This window comes from Bufo bufo, chromosome 2 (assembly GCF_905171765.1).
Source record: "Bufo bufo chromosome 2, aBufBuf1.1, whole genome shotgun sequence".
NCBI lineage: Eukaryota > Metazoa > Chordata > Amphibia > Anura > Bufonidae > Bufo > Bufo bufo.
This window is the reverse complement of record NC_053390.1, coordinates 676,900,214-676,922,017: the sequence shown is the minus strand read 5'-3', so window position 1 is coordinate 676,922,017 and position 21,804 is coordinate 676,900,214. Positions and strand designations below refer to the sequence as shown.

Here is a 21,804-nt window from a genome sequence, read left to right as displayed (position 1 = left end):
GAGAGAAGGCAAAAACTAAACATTCTGCAATTACCTGAACTGATAAGGAGTTTCACACTAGCATTAATATCTTCCAGCAGGCTGTTTAGGCAGGGGAACAGCCCGCCAGAGTTCATGGCATCCGGAATAGCTGGATACTGCCTGCACCGCCGAAGCCCACTGACTATAATTGGACGTGGCGGGGATCTGGCCTATTTCCTGCATTAGTGTTGGAAGTCTACTGAATAAAAACTAGCCTAACAAAAAAAGGGAGCAAATTATACATTTGGAATTTCTGACTATACTTACATTTTCCAGAATCTCACTGATTTGACTACATAAACAATACCCCTCTTAATCTAGACCATATTTTTTGTGAAAGCTTTTTAGTTCCCTCGTACCCTGTGTACACTGGCTCTCTTTTCCTAGATAAAGAGGACCACCACTCTAGAAGACAATTTTTCAAAGCCATCTTGTGTGGTTTCACACAGCATTCATTGCCTTGTTGACTTTTATAAAATTAAGTGTGAAGTTGCAGAGCTATAAGGAACTGGTCAGGTTGACGGTAGGAAGAACTGTTATTGCCATGTGTTTTTTTTTTTTGTACTCAAACCATGAGAAAGTAACCATTTCTGCCAATTTAAAACCTTTATTTAAAGCAACTATGTGGTCAAACGTTTAAAGCATCTTACATCAAGATTTTTTCTCTTTACCTCTGGTCTGAAATTTACTGCTTAAGCTCCTAAAGATGTATTACAATGTGTAATACTGGTATTTACTGATAAAGATCATTTGGATTTCCACTTATTTATGGAGGAGTTTGTACAATATCATGCACTTAAGTAAAAATCTGAAAATTACACTTCCACATTCTTAATCCATATTCTTAACCTTTTTACCTGCATTCAATAATTCATATACAGTAATATCGGTGTAAAATATGAGCTTTAACAGACCATGCTTAATGTGCCTCTAACAGTGCGAGATTTCAATAAGCAAATGTCTTTCTGGAAATGCCTACTTCCTGGCCTGACTCAAATCACATATACACGAGTTAGTGATTACATGCATTTATTCTATTTAGATTCCATTGCAAATACACATGCCGCATCTGCTGGTTGACAAACTACAGTGCAACTATAACATGTCCTGGGATGAAGTATCCATAAACTTTAGTTAAGGTGTAAACACTTTACAATATACAGTCCCCACAACAAATCATAACTTTAAAGAGGTTTTCCGGGCTTTTTAATATTGATGACCTATCCTCAGGATAGGCTATCAATATCAGATCAGCGGGGGTGCCATGTGTAGGACCCCTGCCGATCTGATACTGATGACCTATCCTGAAGATAGGTCATCAATGTTAAAAATCCCAGACAACTATTTGTCTATGCAAAGGGAGGTCACTGGTGACAGGTAAGATAATGAAGATAATTGGAAATAGCAAGAGCAAGGGAATCAATCATACAGGCTTGGAACATGGGGCACCCATTAGGTGCAGGAACAACATATCAAGTGCATTTTTACTTGTGTGAGTATCCAAGGTTGCAAGGGCTTAGATGTCTGTGAAGAGGGCTTTTTATTAACCAGTACAAATACATAAAGACCTAAATTGTACATCATGTCATCTTCCTTACCCACAAGGTCTATATGTAAACACAATGTAGCTTTCCTCATCAGTGCGCTCTATGAAGGTAACACAGGTGTGTTTCTCCCAGTGTCTCATGGCCTGCTTGAACATGGCTCTCTGGCTTCCTAGAGAAAATGCAACAGGAAATGAAAAACAGCAATGTCAGGATATGCACATACACTGCGGAGGACGCACATGGCTGAAACCACATCGATATGCTGTGCGTGGGGTTTTCAAAGAGCCACATGGTTATGCTATTGAGACTGCAGTTTGTCAAGCAAAATTGCGTGGACAATTAAGATATTGAAAACCTCACTCACTGCATGTGGGTATAAATTTGGCTTCATGCAACCACCGCAACGTTGAAATATACGCTCAGACCAGCTGTGCTTTAAGGCAGGTTTCGTACACAAGACAAGACAGTTGTATCCGTTTTCTCGTCATATTTGGTTACCCAAACTATTAGGAACAGTATAAACTGGCACAGGATGAAATAACAGCTTTGAAGTGCTGACTGATTAGTTGTGGAGTGACTGGCAGTTCCAGGCAATGGGAGAGCAAGATGCTTTGTTGAAGGAGCATAGCGCTGGGATAAGTGTAATGTAAGTAATCAATCACCACAGTTACGTGACTATTCTATGGTTGTCATATGACTGGCACAATGTTCTGTGCAACTATGTACAGTGGGAAGACTGGGACGGGCAATTCCATTTGGCACATCAATGTAGCCAGCACTATTGTGCTGACATCTGCAAGTAGGCCCAAGTATAGGAGGTAGTCTGCTGTGAGCATGGCAGTTTTAAAAATTGCATGGAGTTTAACGGTGTTTCTAGGAATGGACACTTCAAGATCACAGGCCCCCATTCAGTGTCAGACTGGGGTGCCTAGGGCACACCAGTAAAATTTATTTTGGGGGCTCACCATACAGATACATTCAAATTTCCCTGCTCACACAGCAGCAAGATGCTACCAGAAAATTGAATATGGAAGTCCTTGCAGCAACTTCGAGAACATAGGTCCTGGGGAAAAGAGGATACTGGCTAGTTCCTCTATACCTAGTCATCTCAGCTCTGTTTGTGTCTATAATAAATAAACTGGGGGGGGGGTGCCTAACGCAGGATCGCGTTCCGAAGGCGGCTTACTCAGGCAGAATCACGCATCTACGCGTCATCTCGCGAGACGCGAGATTTCCTGTGAACGCGCGCACACAGGCGCGCGCGTTCACAGAAACTGCAGGTAATCGAGTGGCTCTACAGCCTGCCAGCGGCGATCGTTCGCTGGCAGGCTGTAGATGCGATTTTTTTTAACCCCTAACAGGTATATTAGACGCTGTTTTGATAACAGCGTCTAATATACCTGCTACCTGGTCCTCTGGTGGTCCCTTTTGCTTGGATCGACCACCAGCAGCTCTGTAATAAGTAGCACCAAGCACCACACTACACTACACCCCCCCGTCACTTATTAACCCCTGATCACCCCCCTGTCATTGATCACCCCCCTGTCATTGATCACCCCCCTGTCATTGATCACCCCCCCTGTCATTGATCACCCCCCTGTCATTGATCACCCCCCTGTCATTGATCACCCCCCTGTCATTGATCACCCCCCTGTCATTGATCACCCCCCTGTCATTGATCACCCCCCTGTCATTGATCACCCCCCTGTCATTGATCACCCCCCTGTCATTGGTCACCCCCCTGTCATTGATCACCCCCCTGTCATTGATCACCCCCCTGTCATTGATCACCCCCCTGTCATTGATCACCCCCCTGTCATTGATCACCCCCCTGTCATTGATCACCCCCCTGTCATTGATCACCCCCCTGTCATTGATCACCCCCCTGTCATTGATCACCCCCCTGTCATTGATCACCCCCCTGTCATTGATCACCCCCCTGTCATTGATCACCCCCCTGTCATTGATCACCCCCCTGTCATTGATCACCCCCCTGTCATTGATCACCCCCCTGTCATTGATCACCCCCCTGTCAGGCTCCATTCAGACATCCGTATGTGTTTTACGGATCCACAGATCGGATCCGCAAAACACATACGGACGTCTGAATGGAGCCTTACAGGGGGGTGATCAATGACAGGGGGGGGTGATCACCCCATATAGACTCCCTGATCACCCCCCTGTAAGGCTCCATTCAGACATCCGTATGTGTTTTATGACTTCCCATTTTGGAAAGACGACAGCAATGTGTTTTTACATATACCCATGCTGGGTGAGAGAAATCTCTCTAAATGACAACTTTTCCAATTTTTTTTATACAAAGTTGTCATTTGACAGATATTTATCTCAAACATTTTTTTTTTTAATCAAAGACATGTAGAACAATAAACTGAAAGTAAAAAATGTCATTTTTTTGCAAACATTTCGGTAAATTTCGATTAATAACAAAAAAAGTTAAAATGTCAGCAGCAATGAAATACCACCAAATGAAAGCTCTATTAGTGAGAAGAAAAGGTGGTAAAATTCATTTGGGTGGTAAGTTGCATGACCGAGCAATAAACCGTGAAAGTAGTGTAGTGCAGAATTGTAAAAAGTGGTCTGGTTATTAAGGGCGTTTAAGCTAGGGGGGCTGAGGTGGTTAAGAATCTATCAAGTTTTCTATATGTACATAGACCGGTTGAGGTGCTGTACATTGAATATATGTATGTAGTGCAGTAAGTCTACTGTGTTATGTGCCACTTGTGCAGGGTCTGGAAGACCAGGGGCCCACTGGGGGATTCACCTGTACCCCCGTGGGCCAGTCCGCAACCATTTATTAAGACTGGCATACACCACAATGAATTTGGCACATCTTAGACTGTCCACGAGACAGAAAATGAAATCTACACCTGCAATGTGACAACAGATTTGTACTAAATGCAGTGCTCCAAACAAACAAAAAAAATAATATCAAGGAGCAATTGGCTCCTAACCTGAAAATTAAAATTAAAATTTTTAGTCGCCAAATTTAAAATACATATAATTACGGTATAGTTAAAAATTAAAAACAATAAAGACGTGTCTTACCTTGTGTAGTTGCCCATTTGTCTCTCCTTTTGATTCGTTCTTTTAACCCCATCAATCTTGAGGCTGACCGCCCTTCATAACACCCCCCCTCTATTAAAACCCCCACCTACTCTCACCCATATGGCTACTGTAAGTGTTCCAATAAAAATAAAAAATAAAAAAAAACTGGGATGCTTAGGAGCATGAGGTTTCCTAGGCTACAGCCCACACAGTTAAAGGGGTTGTGCACTAATTTCTATGAACTCTCAGACTAGCCAGATTCGCATTGCTGATCATGCTTCCTTGATCCCTAGGTGATGGGCCTTTTCTCATTTGCTTCCAGGCCTCCGCTGCTTGTCTTAGGTTTCTCCATGAAAACTTTTATCTTAATGCCGCTGCAGCCAATCACTGGCCACAGTGGAGATCTGCTCCCCTTAAATCACAAGACCATTTAACATAATGCAAGGGAAGCAGTGGTCAGTTATTGGCTGTAACGGCATCAAACAGGAAGTTTCCGTGAAGGGACTCGAGACAAGAAGCGGGGGCTGTGGAGCAAACGGGCCAGGATCCTGCACTGGGGATCAGGTATGTATGATCACCAACAAAGGTCCTGCCAGTCTCAGAAATTAGTGTATACAAACCCTTTGAGGAGTTAATTTTTTAAGGGGGTTTCAAACCAGTATTCTTCTATATACATAGTTAATACGGATCCTGTGGCCTCCCGCATGCGATGCGCGCCGCCATTAACTTCCGCCTTCTCCGCGTCACTTCCGGTCAAATGGGAAGTCACGAGGTCCGCGTCATCAGAGGAGCGCCGGAGCCGTCGCTGCGCCCAGAGCTCCATGCGCAGGAGAAGCGGAATCAGTGTCCAGATACCGCGGCTCTACTTGGATAAAGGTACCGGGGAATGCTAGGGGACCCCTTCCCAGAGGGGTGCTAGCTTAGGCCGCACCTGAGACTGAAGAGGAGAGGCATAACCCCCCGACCAGCTTCGGGCTCAGTGTTCCTCCCCACTTGTCATAGCAGGGATACCTCTCAGCTTTTATCTCTGTAGGGATAGGAAGAACACTGGTAGGAGGGGTGGGGACGGGCCTTTTAACCTCTCACGCTTCCTGTCCCTACAGAGATCCAATAGGACATCCTCCAGTGGGTGCCGTCATGGAGGGACGTCCTGGAAAAAAGACATAAGTCCAAGCTCAACCAAGGGATAGGTGGGGATGAGCATTCCAAAAGGGTTTTCATAAGCATTAATGTTTTTTACTTTAAGAATTTGTCTAAACCCTTTTTGAAGTGGTCTACTATTTCTGCTGTGACCACATCCTGAGAAAAGTCTATTTCACAGTTCTTTAAGTAAAGAAGCTTTGACACTTCCGGAGATTGAACTTTTTCCTCCCTAATCGGAGACAGTGTCCCCTTGTCTTTTGAGCGCATTTTACATTGAACAATTTTTCACCGTATTTTTTGTTTGGCCCATTTGTATATTTGTATAGGTTAATCATGTCCCCCATTAGACGTCTCTTCTCAAGACTAAATAAATTCAATTCTTTTAACCTTTTTTCATAACTAAGACCCTCCATTCCCCTTATCAGTTTAGTCGCTCTCCTATGTACTTTTTCCAGCTGCAGCGTGTCCTTTCTATGTACTGGTGCCCAGAACTGAACTGCATATTCCAGATGAGTCTGCACCAACACTTTGTAAAGTGGTAATATTACATCCCTGGCCCGCGAGTCCATGCCTCGTTTAATGCATGACAATATCCTGGTGGCCTTAGAAGCAGCTGATTGACATTGTATGCTGTAATTTAATCTACCATCCACAAGGACACCCAAATCCTTCTCTATAAGTGACTTTCCCAGTGCTACATCACCTAGGACATATGAAGCACAGATTACTACCAAGATGCATAGCTTTACATTTGTCCACATTGGGCATCAACTTGACAAATGAGGTTCAATCACTCAGAGTGTTCAAGTCAGCTTGTAGTATATGGACATCTTCCATAGACTGTACAGTACTACACAGCTTAGTGTCATCTACAAAAAATAGATATGGTGCTATTAATCCCCTCCTCAATATCATTAATAAATAAAGGGGCCAGCACTGAACCTTAGGGTACACCACTTATAACTCGGGACCATTCTGAATAGGAATCATTGACCACAACTTTCTGGACACAGTCCTTCAGCCAGTTTTCAATCCAATTACAAACTATACTTTCCAAGCCTATAGACCTTACTTTACCTATTAAGCGTCTATGAGGGACAGTATCAAAAGCCTTTGCAAAATTAAGAAACACTACATCCAAAGACGCCCCTCTGTCCAAGCTACTACTCACTTCTTCAAAAAAACAAATCAGGTTAGTCTGACAACTTCTGTCCTTGGTAAACCAATGCTGGTTATCACTTTAATATTATTTATAGTCACATACTCCTTCCTGTATATAGTCCCTTGAGAGTCCTTTAAACATTTTTCCCACAACAGAAGTTAAGCTAACTGGTCTATAATTACCTGTGGAGGACCTTGATCCTTTTTTGAATATGGGCACCACATTTGCCTTGCGCCAATCAATTGGCACTGTACCTAGAGAATATTTAAAATTTATAAACAGGGGCACAGCAATGACTGAACTGAGCTCTTTAAGCACTCTTGGATATAATCTATTGGGACCCGGAGCCTTGTTAACATTTACCCTATTTAACTTCTCTTGGACCATATTTACAGTTCGCCAATTGAGTATATCACTGGATGTACTAACAGCCCCGGCGCCACAGATACCAGCTCCTTTCTCTTCTTTTGTATATACAGGAGCTAAAAAAAACATTTAGTAACTCTGCCTTTTCCTCATCTTCAGTGACTCTCCCCCCTCCCCCCCCCCACTTACCATTATTTAGTGGACCTACCTGCTCAGACCCATGTTTTTTAGCATTTATATATTTAAAGAATTTTGGCGGATTTGTTTTGCTCTTTTTTGCTAACTGCTGTTATCTCCTTTTTACAGATTTTATTAAGCCCTTTGTAATCTTCGAACGCTACAGCTGACCCCTCAGATTTGTATTTTTTAAACGCTTTGTCTTTTATTGCCCTTTTTACAGTAGCTGTAAGCCATGGGACGGTTTAATTTTAGCAGTTTATAATTTGTTACCCAAAGGGATACATTTTTTGGTGCAATTACTCAATGTGGATTTGAAGCTCTCCCATTTATCCTTAGTATTATTTTGTGACAGTAGCTGCTCTCAGTCTTTGCCCTGAAATGCTGCCCTCAACCCAGGGAAATTAGCCTTTTTGAAATTCAGTGTCTTTGCTCTGCCTGACAGAGTTTACCTTTTATAGTTTAGGGGGGATATAATTATATTGCGGTAACTATTACCTAGTGTTTTTCAAACAGTAACATTTCCAACAAGCTCTGCATCATTAGAGATTACCAGATCCAACAGAGCATCGCCCCTAGTGGGAGCTTCTACAAACTGGCCCATAAAGTGGTCCTGCAGCAAGTTGAGGAATCTTCTCCCCTTTGCGGTTGAGGCAGAACCATGGCCCCAGTCAATATCTGGGAAGTTAAAATCTCCCATTATGACCACTGTACCAGCCTGTGCCATCCGCTTTATTTGGTTATAGTTGTGTTTCTCTCTCTCTTCTGTGATGTTAGGGGGTCTATAGATTACACCAAGTATTCTTTTTTCAGTGTTTATATCCCTTTGAACTTTCACCCATAAGGTTTCCACATCCTCACCATCCGCACCCACAATTGCCTTTTTCACACTTGTCTTCAGATGACTCCTCACATACAGGCACACACCACCACCTTTTCTATTGACCCGGTCTTTCCTAAATAGTGTATAACCCTCAATATGTACAGCCAGTCATGTGAAGAGTCCAACCATGTCTCAGCCACACCAACTACATCTATGTGTTCTTCTAGTACCATAGCCTCCAGCTCCCTCATTTTTCTACCTAGACTTCTGGCATTTGTGAAAATACATTTTAAAATTACTATTACCTTTAAAGTGAATATACAGGATTTTTTGGTTACCTTGGTTGATTTTTGTATGTAACAGGTTCTTTTTACCAGCAGTTCTATTTTTCATAAGTGTATAGTTATGCCCAGTCTTCTCCCTATTTTCCTCGCCAACCCCAGCCCCCACTAAATCCCCATTGTCCCCTTCTATAACCCACTCCCCATCTACACTATCTAACCCCTTATTAGTATGACCTCCCCCTCCCTAGTCTGAAAGCTCCTCCAGCAGTCTAACCATTTTTTCCCCCAAGGCAGTTGCACCCTCCCCATTAAGGTGCAGCCTGTCCCTACTGTAGAGCCTGTAACTGACTGAGAAGTAGGCCCAGTTCTCCATGAACCCAAACCCTTCCTTCCTGCACCAGCTTCTGAGCCACTTATTTAACTACCTAAGCTCCCGTTGTCTCTCTGGTGACGCTCGTGGCACTGGTAGTATTTCTGAAAACACTACTTTGGAGGTCCTGGACTTGAGCTTCTCACCTAGTTCCCTAAAATAGTTTTTAAGGACTTTCCATCTCCCCTTACTGTCATTGGTGCCAATGTGTACCATGACCGCCGGGTCTTCCCCAGCCCCACCCAGCAATCTGTCAATCCGATCCGCAATATGCCGAACCCGAGCACCCAACACAATGTTCGGCGTTCACGGTCTCTGCGACAGATGACCCTGGCTGTCCGCCTAATAGAGTCTCCCACCACCAGCATCTGCCTGACCTTTGCTTCACTTTTTTTCCCATCCTTCCTGCAGTCTCCCTGGGACTTTTCCCTCTACCCCTTCTTCCTACATTAACCCAACTGCTCACCCGATATTCCTAATCTTGCCCTCCCCTCCTCCTCCGTACATGTGATACAGAATGGGTTAAAATAAACTATCCCCACTGCAATCCTTAAAAGGTCAATTACTTAAAAGGGTTGTCTTAATACAGACAATAAGGGCATATCCCTAGGATATGCCCCCATAGTCCTATAGGTGGGGGTCCCACCGCTGGAACCAGCACCTATATTGAGAACAGAGGCCTGAAGGTGAAGGAGGGCGCAATGCGCATGCGCAGCCGCCCTCCGTTCATTTTCTATTGGGCCGACAAAAATAGTTATGCAGCCAGGTGCCCCCCTATATACTATTTCTGCAGCCAGGTTCCCCCCCTATATACTATTTTTGCAGCCATGTGTCCTCTCAAAGGAAGTTAAAAAAATAAATAACCAGAAATACTCACCTAGTTCCTCACGATCCCAGCTCCAGCACAGTCCTCCCCAGCAGCAGCGCGGCGTACAGTTACACATCGGGCTGCTGTGTAGGAGGAGGACGCGCTCACAGCTGATCCCCCCCTACACAGACCAGCAGCGCGATGTCTGACACTACATCGCACTGCTGCTGGGGATCGCTGGTTGTGCTAAATGGTGGAAAGGGAAGCAGACTGCTTTCCTGCTTCACCATTACCATCAGCTGTCTCTGCGTCCAAAGGACTCAGACAGCTGAGATAAGGATCTAAAAACATTGGGGAATAGCAGTCAAGCGCTGGAGGTGACAGCCATGAAGTTAGCTGATGGGGCCAAAGGGAGGGTAGACTAAAAGGACAGTTTTGCTTAGTGCAATACCTATGTAAATTAAACTGGCAGGCAGGAAACAGAATCCTTAAAGACAGGAGCCCAAGACATGGGGAAGGCAAGCCACGCCCACCCTCTATGCCGGGTAGCGTTAGGGCGGATCTTCACCCAGGAGACGTCTGCAGCGTGTCTCTGCTGGATGAAAGCCATTTTTTCTTAAAAAGGCAGAGCAGTGGAGGGTCTAGGCGCAAATGGCCACAAGACTACAAGTCTTGTCGCCATTTTGCAATTCTAAGTCGCATTGGCGACCAGAATGGTCGCCATCTGGAGCCCTGAAATGTATACATTTTTGGCCTTCAGTAAAAATATATCTAAAGTTGTGGACTCAACTACCCTGCCAGAAAAGCTTCAAATTGAGTGCCACAATTTGCAACTTTTCTATGCCAAAAACTGGGTATAAATCAATTGCTAAATTCCGCCCACAGTAATGTTTGGGACTGCAACCACAGTTGGGTTTGGAGGAATGGTAATGACCCTGAAAAATATGCTGTGCAGAATGCTTCCATATTTTAGGCTTTTGAACTGCCCACTAATATTTCAATGCCAAAAATGAAGTTCTGCCATCCCCTACTACAGCGCATGTATAAATATGGACATCAATTCATTATTTTGACTGTTCTGCCTAGAATTATGTTGCCGAATTCTGATCACCAGTATGGATTACTATGCAGCACAACGTTCACCATGTGTTTAAAGAGGCTGAATTGTGTTGTAGGATTAATGACACCAGAATAGATTTCCTCTTAACCTTCATCCTGGTCATGCACAGGCTGGTGCTGAATTCTACGTCTACAATCAATGTGGTAAACAAAACAAGGAAAATAAAATATAAAAAAAAATGAAGATTCAAGGCAATAAACAAATCTAATTCATTCATTGTAGACTAATAAATAAAAGGTTCTCATTTAAAGACACACATAGAAGCATAAAATAGGATTCATATTAGAAAGAAAAATAATTTTTTAATACAAGTTTAGGTTACATTAAAAAGCATATAAAAAAAAGCACAAATGTCACCGAGTTTTACATTATAAATTTTGAGGCCTTCATTTTTCGGCATAAATAATTATTCTCTGGTTCAGTACAATTACAGCAATACCAAATGCTTATTTTTTTTATGTTTTTGTGTGGCTGTACGCCAAGACCCATAACTTTATTTAAAATTTCATTCTAGAGCTGTGTGAGGGCTTATTTTTTGCAGAACTTGTAGTTTTTAAATCTGTATCATTTTGGGGTACAAAACTGTTTTTGATTGCCTTTATTCAATTTTGTTGTGGCAAATAGGTTAAAAAAAAAAACACCAATTCTGGTATTTTTTTTGTCTTAACGGAATTCAACGCATGAGATAAATTACATGATGGTGCTGTAGTGTGGGTCATTACGAACATGGTGATAGGAAAAAAACTACGGTATTTTGTTTCTTTGAAAAGCTTATTTTATTTTTATGGAAATTTTTTTTTTTTTACTTGAAATTTTTATTTAATTAAACTTTTTTTTAACCATTTACTTCTCCCACAAGGGGACTTAAACAAGCAATCAAAAGATAGCCTGTTAACACCCTGTACTTCTTATGCAGTGTATTATACTGTCAGTGCTATACTGACAGTCACCAGCAGGCTGTGACAGAGGCACAGTCTGATGGGAACACACTGCAGGCATGTCTTTATTAGGTCTCAGGCTGCCATGCCAAGACATCCCATGGTGTCAATGTCTGACAAAGGGGGCTCCCTCCCTGTAAAACACTTATGCTGCAGTCGCTGTTGAATATTACCCAAGGCCAGTTAGTGGCCGCCATAAAAAGTAATTTGGGTGGTCACTAACAGGTTACTTTGTATTCCTATTTTAAAATGTTTTTAAATACACAGATATGAATACAGTAGTAATTCACTGAAGTCTTAGGCGAGACTAAGTTAGGCTGCATCGAAACAGCATTAACCACAAACGTTTTGAACAAATCAACTTTGGATCTATGATCCGAAGATCAATTCGCTCAAGCCTAGTTAAAGGGTACCTGCCAGCAGTTTCATACTTCAGTAAGTGGCAAGTTGCAATCTCCATAAACACTGAAATTACATTAAAAGGCAACGTGTCATCAGAAAATTATTTATTGTTTAAGTCACATTTTTTTAAAGAATTTTTTGTGATATATATAAATATATATATAATTATATATATATATTTTTTTATAATCATGCAGTTTTCACACTGGCCACTAGGCCTAAACTATATAAAGACTTCCTGTCCTACAAGGGCCATAGATACAAGGGACAGTAGGGGACCCCAATGACTTATATGGGAGAGTTTTCTAGGCTCTGACCTGTGCAGGGGTCGGAGCGGATATCACCTATTATGAATGGTGGATTCTGTTATCTATATAGAAGTGTTAACGGTCATTGTAATTCTGCCTGTGGTTATAAGGATAATAGCTACTGAAAAGTTACCTGAACAGAACAGGAAATCATAACCAATTAGACCTAGCAGCCTGTGTAAAAACTGCAGTGTTTTATAAAAATGTTTAAAGAGGACCTTTCACTAGATTAAATCTAAACTAACTATACAGACATGGAGAGCGGCGCCCAGGGATCTCCCTGCACTTACCATTATCCCTGGGCGCCGCTCCGTTCTCCCGGTATAGGCTCCGGTATCTTCATATGTTAGGCTCCACCCAGTGGAACCTGCCGGGGTCTCCTTCTCCCAGGCTGTAGTGCTGGCCAATCGCAGCGCTCAGCTCATAGCCTGAGAGAAAAAAAAACCTCTAAGGCTATGAGCTGAGCGCTGCGATTGGCCAGCACTACAGCACGGGAGAAGGAGACGCCGTCAGGTTCCCCTGTAAATATTCCCGGAGGCTATACCGGGCGAACGGAGCGGCGCCCAGGTATAACAGTAAGTGCAGGGGGATCCCTGGACGCCGCTCTACATGTCTGTATACTTAGTTTAGATTTTTTTAATCTAGTGAAAGGTCCTCTTTAAATGGATACTGAAAAAAATAAAAAAAATTAAAAAGTATGTTTAACATAAAAATGTGATTCAAACAATAGGTTATTTTCCGATGACACATTCCCTTTAAGTAAGGTTTACATTTTGCGGCCTTACGTAAAACCAGTAACATGGTAAGTGGAAGGTTGTTAGGTCGTAGATTTGACCATTTATATTTCTGAATTACTACATCAAAGTGAATGTCCGAGCTCGAACTCTGGGGTAACTTTCTCCCATAATGCTGCGGCCTCTGACTTTCATGACAACCCTCTAGTATTAACAGAAGAATGCATCTTACCAGTGAAGTTGCCTCCAATAACGTATGGAATAACCCCTCCAGGCCATATTCTTTCTGTGCGTGATGTAGCAGCTCTGGGAATTCTCCTCTTCTCACTTTTCCCTGAGGGTTTCAGATCTGCTTTTTCACCCGTTGCATTTGTGTGCTCGTAACCTACAGTGAATGGAAACGTCCATTATAGAAATAATGGTGTGTCAATAGCTTAGAACAATGAGTGCGTACGGCACTATTAATGCGGCTTTAAAAATACTATCATGCTGCTTTAAAAGGCTTATATAAATAGTTGGAATACCAGAGCCAAATCTTCTTATCCTGTCTATAAGCTGATAGAGTGCTCCTTTTTTTTTGGACAGTTCATGCTCTTCAAGGCCACCTTGAAAAACAAAAGAAAAAAAGGTTAGTATTGCTTTTTTGAGGTCACCTACTGATCTTCAACCATATTGTTGTTAACTACAAATGCTATACACTAGACTTATAAGGAAAGCTCGCTTAGCTCAAGTCATTTTTAATCCAAATTTCCAGATCCCACGCCAAGAACTCTTGTTCCCCCCCCCCCCTAAACAAGTCATGTCAATGACATCATTAAATTATTATCTGAAGTGTCTCTGCTCCTTGTGACCTTCACATCTTTTGTACCATATTGATTGGCAGCCAGACGCTTTGCTTTCATCTAGATTGCATACTGCTGACTGTTTTCATCTTCTGGTAATGAATTTTTCCAAACAAGGAGCTATTATGCCATCTAAAAAAAGGACACCCAAAAATGCAGTGTACAAACTTTTTTTGGGGGTTTGAAATGGATCTGCAAAACCACATCCTTTAATCACACTAGAACAGCACAGCTATAAGGTTGTGGTGTCTTGTAACAGGATCTCAGAGGCACTCCTGTGTCGCGTACTAATCAATAACCCAGAGCTTCTCAGATACAACTGAAAGCGCTAATGAAGGAAAACACAGATATCCTTTACTTTACAAGCCTAATAGAAAAATGGGTCATGCTAAATATCTGGAACCTGCAATAATGTATTCCAGCCACCACGGACTAATAACCGGTACTTTTCCAAGAGTAATGGTCTAAAACTCACTAAACAAAGTTTATAGGTCTGCAAAACAGGGTACGTGTGCAAAAACGCCTAGCAATCTTTAATTTTTCATGTAGCACAATCATGGCCAGTAGTGAAAACTGCATGAGTTTTTGGGGTTCGGCCACAGTGTACAATTAAGACCTCAAGCACATGACCGTATCAGTTTTGCAGTCCGCAAATCGCAGATCTGTATTTCATGGATACCGGCCAAGTGCATGCCAGCAATTTATAATTATTTTTTTTACTTCTGCAGAAATGTCCTATCCTTGTCCACAAAATGGAAAAATATAGGACATGTTCTCTCTCGTTTCGAGGGGCCGTGGAACGGACCTGTGGATGCGTCCAGCACTGTGTGCTGTCCACATCTTTTGCAGCCCCAATGAAATGAAGGGATCTGCATCTGATCCGTAAAATATGTGGATCGGATGCGGACCGAACATACAGTAGCGTGCATTAAGACTTACCGAAGTCTTCCATATACGATTTTTTGGATCATCGATAGTGGTGTGAGTGCCTGTGCATGTATGTGCACTGTAGCACAGACACGAAGAAGAGTCTCAATGAACACATCACCTGTCCTCATCTATCATCTACCTGACATATCTAATATAACTATAGCAATATAACATATCTATATAAACCTGCTAATACTCATAAAATTACCACATTAAAAGAAATAATGTGTACCAACAGAATCGCCAGGAAAAAGATACATACTGTCACAAGAAACCAAGTTGAAATAATGAATATGGATAAACAAGAACACTTCCAAAAAAAAACAAAAAAAAAAAAACAAAGGCTACAAAGAAAAAGAAGAGCTGTAGTGTTCCATGCCTGGGAATTGTGGCAACGATATGCTATGTTTCCAGATATGTGTCTTCATAATTTGCACCTTACCAGTGCTACACAGTACATTCTATAATGTTAGACAATTGGGACAATAATGGAGATCCGTAATCACGTTATATCTACAGATTCTAGAAAAATACAGTAATGAGTAACACAGGAAGGAAAACTCAAAGCCAAATATCTACCTACAGACATTCACCAGTATATCAAGAAGGAAAACGCCAAGCCAAATATCTACCTACAGACATGTACCAGTATATCAAGGAGGAAAACGCCAAGCCAAATATCTACCTACAGACATTCACCAGTATATCAAGAAGGAAAACGCCAAGCCAAATATCTACCTACAGACATGTACATCAAGAAGGAAAACGCCAAGCCAAATATCTACCTACAGACATGTACCAGTATATCAAGATGTACACAGTGCATCAATCAGTGGGAATCTAAAAATGGCTGTAGGTTCTATGGAGCTCAGCAACATCAAATCTGTGTCTGAAAATAATTCAGCATCTAACTCCTCTATGAACAAACTGCCTTCTTTTATTATAGGCAGTCCCAAATTTCTTGTCCTCGCAAATGCAATTCTTCAAACATTTTTATCCCATTTATGGACCTGTTTTTTCTGAAAACATTTAACGTCAATGACTGCTCCGCAACAGCTTTCTGTGAATTCACGCCTCGCCTGTCAATCAATCTTGTACAGAATTCGATTGAATAGCAGCACACTACCCTGTTCATTTTGGGCAAATGTGTGCAGTCTTCTAGAATTTCTAATGACTACAGAATATTCATCTTCACAGCCATGTTTCTCGTCTAAAGAAAAAAAAAGCCAATGAATTCTTAGTATTAAGAGAATGCAAGTTATGCAAGGATACACACGTATGGTTTTACAAAAAGCATAGGCGTTACCATTGTCCATCAGATTTTCTCCCGTTTGGTAGTCTTCATAATTACAGTAAGATTTGCTTTGAGCAAGCTATTGAACACTACATGTTCCAAGCTGAGAAACTAAAGATGGCCATGAACATAAGGCTACTTTCACACCTGCGTTCGGTGCGGATCCGTCTTTTATCTGCACAGACAGATGCGCACCGATAATGAAAACGCCTGTATCCGTCAGAACGGATCCGTTTGCATTATTCTAAAAAAAAAAAAAAAAAAAAAAAAAGTCCTGACTCACATTGAAAGTCAATAGGGGACAGATCAGTTTTCAATTGCACCATATTGTGTCAGTGAAAACTGATCCGTCCCCATTGACTTACATTGTAAGTCAGGACAGATCCGTTTGGCTCTGCATCGTCAGGCAGACACCAAAACGATGAAAGCATAGTTTTGGTGCGGAACGGAGACCAAACGCAGCCAAACTGATGCATTGTGAGCGGATGAAATGCAGACAGCACACTGTGTGCTGTCCCGCATCAGTATGTCCGTTCCGTAGCCCCACAAAAAATAAAAAATATAGAACATGTCCTATTCTTGTCTGTTTTAGGCATTGTTACAATGGATCCGCAAAAAAAAAATAATACGGATTTCATCTTTTTTTGGGCGGAGCCGCAATTTGCGGACCGCAAAACACCGCGGTCATGTGCATGTAGCCCAATATAAATGTATCCTGTCCAATAGTTACCGCTGTTGTATCACTTTCCCCAAATTCCAGCATTTATCAAAACTGCCTTATTATCAGCCATCAGCCTACCACTGCACTTTGTGGCAAATCTGTTTTGTTATTCAGTAGCTTTAGGTTACGTCCTGCTGTGGAACCTTGTAATGGACGTAGAAAGCATCATTCATAAGAACAAGGGCATGGTTAGTGTCACATGACCTGCTGATGTCAGGACACCTCACTGCCCCAAGGCATGATGGGACAGCAGACATGACAAACCAGGAAGTAGGATTCAAGCATAGGCGATGAGAAAACTGCAAATGAGGTAAAATAAAATTAAAGAAAAATCCAAGGAGGAATGGGAGCTAGTTATCGATTAAAATAAACTTCAGAGTGAAAAGTATTTTATGGCACAACCCCTTTAAAGCAGCATTCACATAGATCAGGGGTGGGGAACCTTTTTACCTCCGAGGGCCATTTGGATATTTGTAACAGTTTGCGGGCCGTACAAAATGCTCAACTTCAAAATTTGACTGCTATATTTGGGCAAACATATAACTGACTTAGGGGTAAGTTACAGAAATTGCGCTTCAATTAAAAAAATAATAATAATAATAATAATAATAATAATAATAATAATAATAATAATAATAATAATAATAATAATAATAATAATAATAATAATAATAATAATAATAATAATAATAATAATAATAATAATAATAATAATAATAATAATAATCTAGAGCGCTGTATTTTTGCAGCACAAAATGGCACCTGCACTATATATTAAATATAGTACAGGAGCCATTTTGACCAAATATAGCAGACAAATTTTTAAGTTCAGAATGTTATGGGGGTCCAGAGAGGGGTTCATCAGGTTTCACTCTGCCACTGTCCCTGCCTCTTCCTTCGCAACTGTCCCTGCCTTTGTCCTTTTATCAGCCTCAAATCTGCCTGCCCACCTCCATCAGCCTCAGATCAGACCCCCATCAGATCCCCCAGGCTCAGATCAGATCCCTCAGACCACCCAGCCTCAGATCAGACCTTCCAGACCCTCAAATCAGCCCCCATCAGACCCCCCAGCATCCAATCAGACGATCAAAAAAATAAACTTCGCTCCAGCTCCGGACAGTTACCCTACCTGGTAGTCTTCCCGCTGCACTGTGACCTGACATTGCACAGCCTCAGGTCATAGTGCGCATCTATGTGCACTACGTCCTAGGGCTGCAGCTATCGAATATTTTTGTAATCGAGTATTCTATCGATTAATCCAACGATTAATAGAGTACTGTAATAAATTTAATTAAAAGAAGCTCCCCCCCGTGCCACCAGCTTGCGCCCCCCCACCCCTACCCGCCATGTCCCCAGCGCCAGTGAAACAAAATACTTACTTCTCCTGTAGGGGCACCGCTCCAAAGCTCCATCTTCTTCTCCGCGTGCTTAACTGTCATCCTGACGTCACATAGCGTCAGGTCATAGTGCGCACTTATGTACACTATGACCTGACAATGTGTCAGGGCTTAAAGTGCAGCGTGGAGCGGACCGGCGGGTGACCACGGAGCGGGGAGTAATAGCAAGCGCTTCACTCTGGCTCCGTGGTCACATGAGACAAACGAATAGTCTATGCAAAAAATTTGCATAGGGGATTTTTTTTGTGTCGAATTACTCGATTCAATCGAGTAATCGTTTCAGCCCTACTATGTCCTGACGCTGTATGTGTCAGGACACAGTGGGGCTGGAAGACGACCAGGGAAGGTGAAGACAGCCAGTGCAGTGCCTCACACAGCCATTAGCATCAACACTATATGCTCTGGCAGGGGGCCAGGGGCCACAAGAATTGATCCCGCTGGCTGCCGGAGGTTCCCCACCCCTGACAGATGAAAAAGGGCAGCCAAAAACACTGAAAACAGTCAGAAGACCCTTTATCACTCATAGAATATATTTCAATTACAACTATTTGTGTTCTGAATACATATATAGGTTTCGATTTTCAAAAATTTTTCACCTCTATGGGCGCCACCATGTTGCTTATAGAACTATGAAGCTGCCAACAGGAAGTATACTCAAGAAAATCAGGACGGAAAATAGCCTCTTTCCCTGTTTGCAGATTGCATATTACATACAGTAATCACTCCAGGCCCCCCACATTCATAGCTCTACAACATTATGACACAATGTGGACCGTCGCATTTTTTTTATTTCATGCTTTAACATTACACTAATACTGCCTCCTAATCAGCCAGGTCTTTGTTGTCTGCACAACTGAACAAACAAAAGCCAATAAATGCCAAGCTTCAAGGTGTATCACAAGCCTGCAAATGGTTTATTAAGTCCATAAAAATAACTACATAAGACTTTTAATAAACTTGTGTAGCTTGAATGCATAACTATCTACATCAGTGCTGCCTTCTCCAAAATAAAATTACAAAGCTAGGCTACTTTCAGACTTGCTCTAGCAGGGTCTGAAAGGCTGTTCCAGAAGGGAAACCGCATGCCGGATCCGTACTAACGCTAGCCTATTTGTGCGGCCGGAATCCATTCTGGCCCCATCCACTATAATGCATGCTGCAGTTTGTCTGCCAGTCTCCGGCCCAATTCACATTATATTGACATTATAGTCACATTTGCTCCGGAGCCATTCACATTACAGTGAATGGGGCCGGAGCGGACTTCCGGCCGCACATATGGGCAAGTAGGGATCCGGCAGGCTGTTCACCAAATGTGGGGGAAAAAATAAAATAAAGGGGGGCCCCGGGGGAATAATAGTTTTTCACATTTTCTAATTTCTTTTTGGCAACAGCACTATTCCATATCGGTCCTTTTGATATCTATTAGATGTACGTGTTATGGTCGCTGGGGAAGGGGCTAGAAGCTGATTACTCCTGTAACTTGGCTGACATAGTAGCCCCAGTTACAGGAGAAATACTGCCTCAGAAAGGTTGTTACAGGGCTTTTCAACCTCACCAGAATGCTGATCTGGGTCTGCTACCACCCAGAAGCTCACGCAGATTCTCAGGCCCAGGATTCACATGACCACTGGGACCAGAGCAGGAAGCAGCACTCCTTGATCTCAGTACACATCGCTTTTTTTTTTAAAGTTTATTAGCATCCCTGATTGCTCTATTTGAAGCCCTGTCATTACTGACAGCCGGCACCCCATTCCTGTACAATTAGTGTGCAGCTGCGATATCTGCAAGGACGTAATAAAACGTACATGTCGAGAGATGTGCCATCCACCCAGACGTATATAGTCAATGGGCAATCAGCAAGCAGTTATTGCATGTCTGTATGTTCCCATGTTAATACAGTATATAGGAATCTAAGTTTTTAGGTGGAAATGGCCCATAAAATATATTTTGTGACCCCAATGTGTCATTCACCACTGACCTGTCCTCAGTTTCTCTGCATACCGCGTATTAAGTCATACTGATTAAAACTTTGTTGGACCAAGATTAGGATGAACCAATGTTTAATCTCAGAAAGAGTTTCCTAAATAAAGACTGTTGATTAGAAAAAGGAGTTTAAAATTGCTGTGAAATTACTCATGAGCAAAGGATGCATTTTTCTAAAGTGACATAACTGGGAGAAGCACCACATTACAGAAATATGCAAATAATGAAGAAGTCTAATAATTATGATCAGTATGTTGGGAATGAGGACATAATTGCTATTAAAACAAAATATCAGGAAAAATGAAGCATAGCCTCCATGTATCACTCTGGATTTTTTTCTCATTTCTATACTTCCCAGCCAGGGCATGGAGGAAGAAAAATGTGGGATAGCTAACATAACTCACATTACTCAGTCTGCTAGCAGTACAAAATAGCTGGCATAGTTGAGAGTGTGTAGTATGCCTGGTAGGTGTTTACTTTACGTACAGGTTAAAATAATATTTCAGATGTGTTATTTTTGTTAACTATAAAGCATCATAAATCCTAGAATGACTTGAGAGTTTTTAGCTATTACCACTGAAATTTAGTTGGAAAATGTGGCAAACATTAAATATTCTAAAAAAAAAAAAAAAAAAAAAAAAAGCAGAAAAATGTTTGGATAAAATGACAGACTATAACTTTTGTTTTGATTGATTTTAAGACTGATCATAGAAAATAAAATTGTGTTTTGTATGAAGTTCCAATGCCAGGCCACCAATTCAGATTCAATATCATACATGGCATTTACAGACATCACTTCTATAATGTACATAAGAAAATATTATGTTGAATATGTGGGCAGGGTTTTTCCAGCAGGGCTTCAAGCAGTCTTGGATCTTTGAGGTTCAAGCTGGGAGTGGGAGGAGAGGCAGAGACTTGAAGCTACAGACAGTCCCCGTGAGGCTTGCACCAGGATGTACACACAGGATGCGGGTCACAGATCGCAATTAGGGCTCATGCACACGACCGAGTGCTGGCCGGGCCATGCTGCGGACCGCAAATTGCAGCCTCATGCGATCCACATCCGATAGTCCGCATCGCAAAAAGGTAGTGCATGCACTACTTTTTTCAGTGCAGAGGCACGGCCAGAAACACGGAAGCACTCTGTAGTGCTTCCAATCCGTGCTTCCACACCGCCTTTCCGGTTTGCGGACCCATTAAAATGAATGGGCCCGCATCTGTGAAATGGGGTGCACACGACCGGTGGCCCGTGTATTGAGGACCCGCAGTATGCGGGCCACAATACGGCCATGGCGGGGCAACGGCCACGTGCATGAGCCCTTACACTGGAGGAATCAAAATGCACTTATAACTTAATCATTTGACTTA

At 42.2% G+C, this 21,804-nt stretch overlaps 1 protein-coding gene across 1 annotated transcript in view; it reads right to left on the bottom strand.

Moving 5' to 3' along the window:
* The window catches only part of TLL1 (tolloid like 1), a 159,572-nt gene that overhangs the window by 40,363 nt on the left and 97,405 nt on the right, over nucleotides 1–21,804 (bottom strand). The window contains exons 4-6 of the mRNA XM_040418638.1: nucleotides 13,794–13,874; nucleotides 13,502–13,654; nucleotides 1,620–1,737 (exon numbers count right to left, since the gene is read on the bottom strand). Coding sequence (XP_040274572.1) covers nucleotides 1,620–1,737; nucleotides 13,502–13,654; nucleotides 13,794–13,874 — 352 coding nt within the window. The remainder of the gene's footprint in view (nucleotides 1–1,619; nucleotides 1,738–13,501; nucleotides 13,655–13,793; nucleotides 13,875–21,804) is intronic.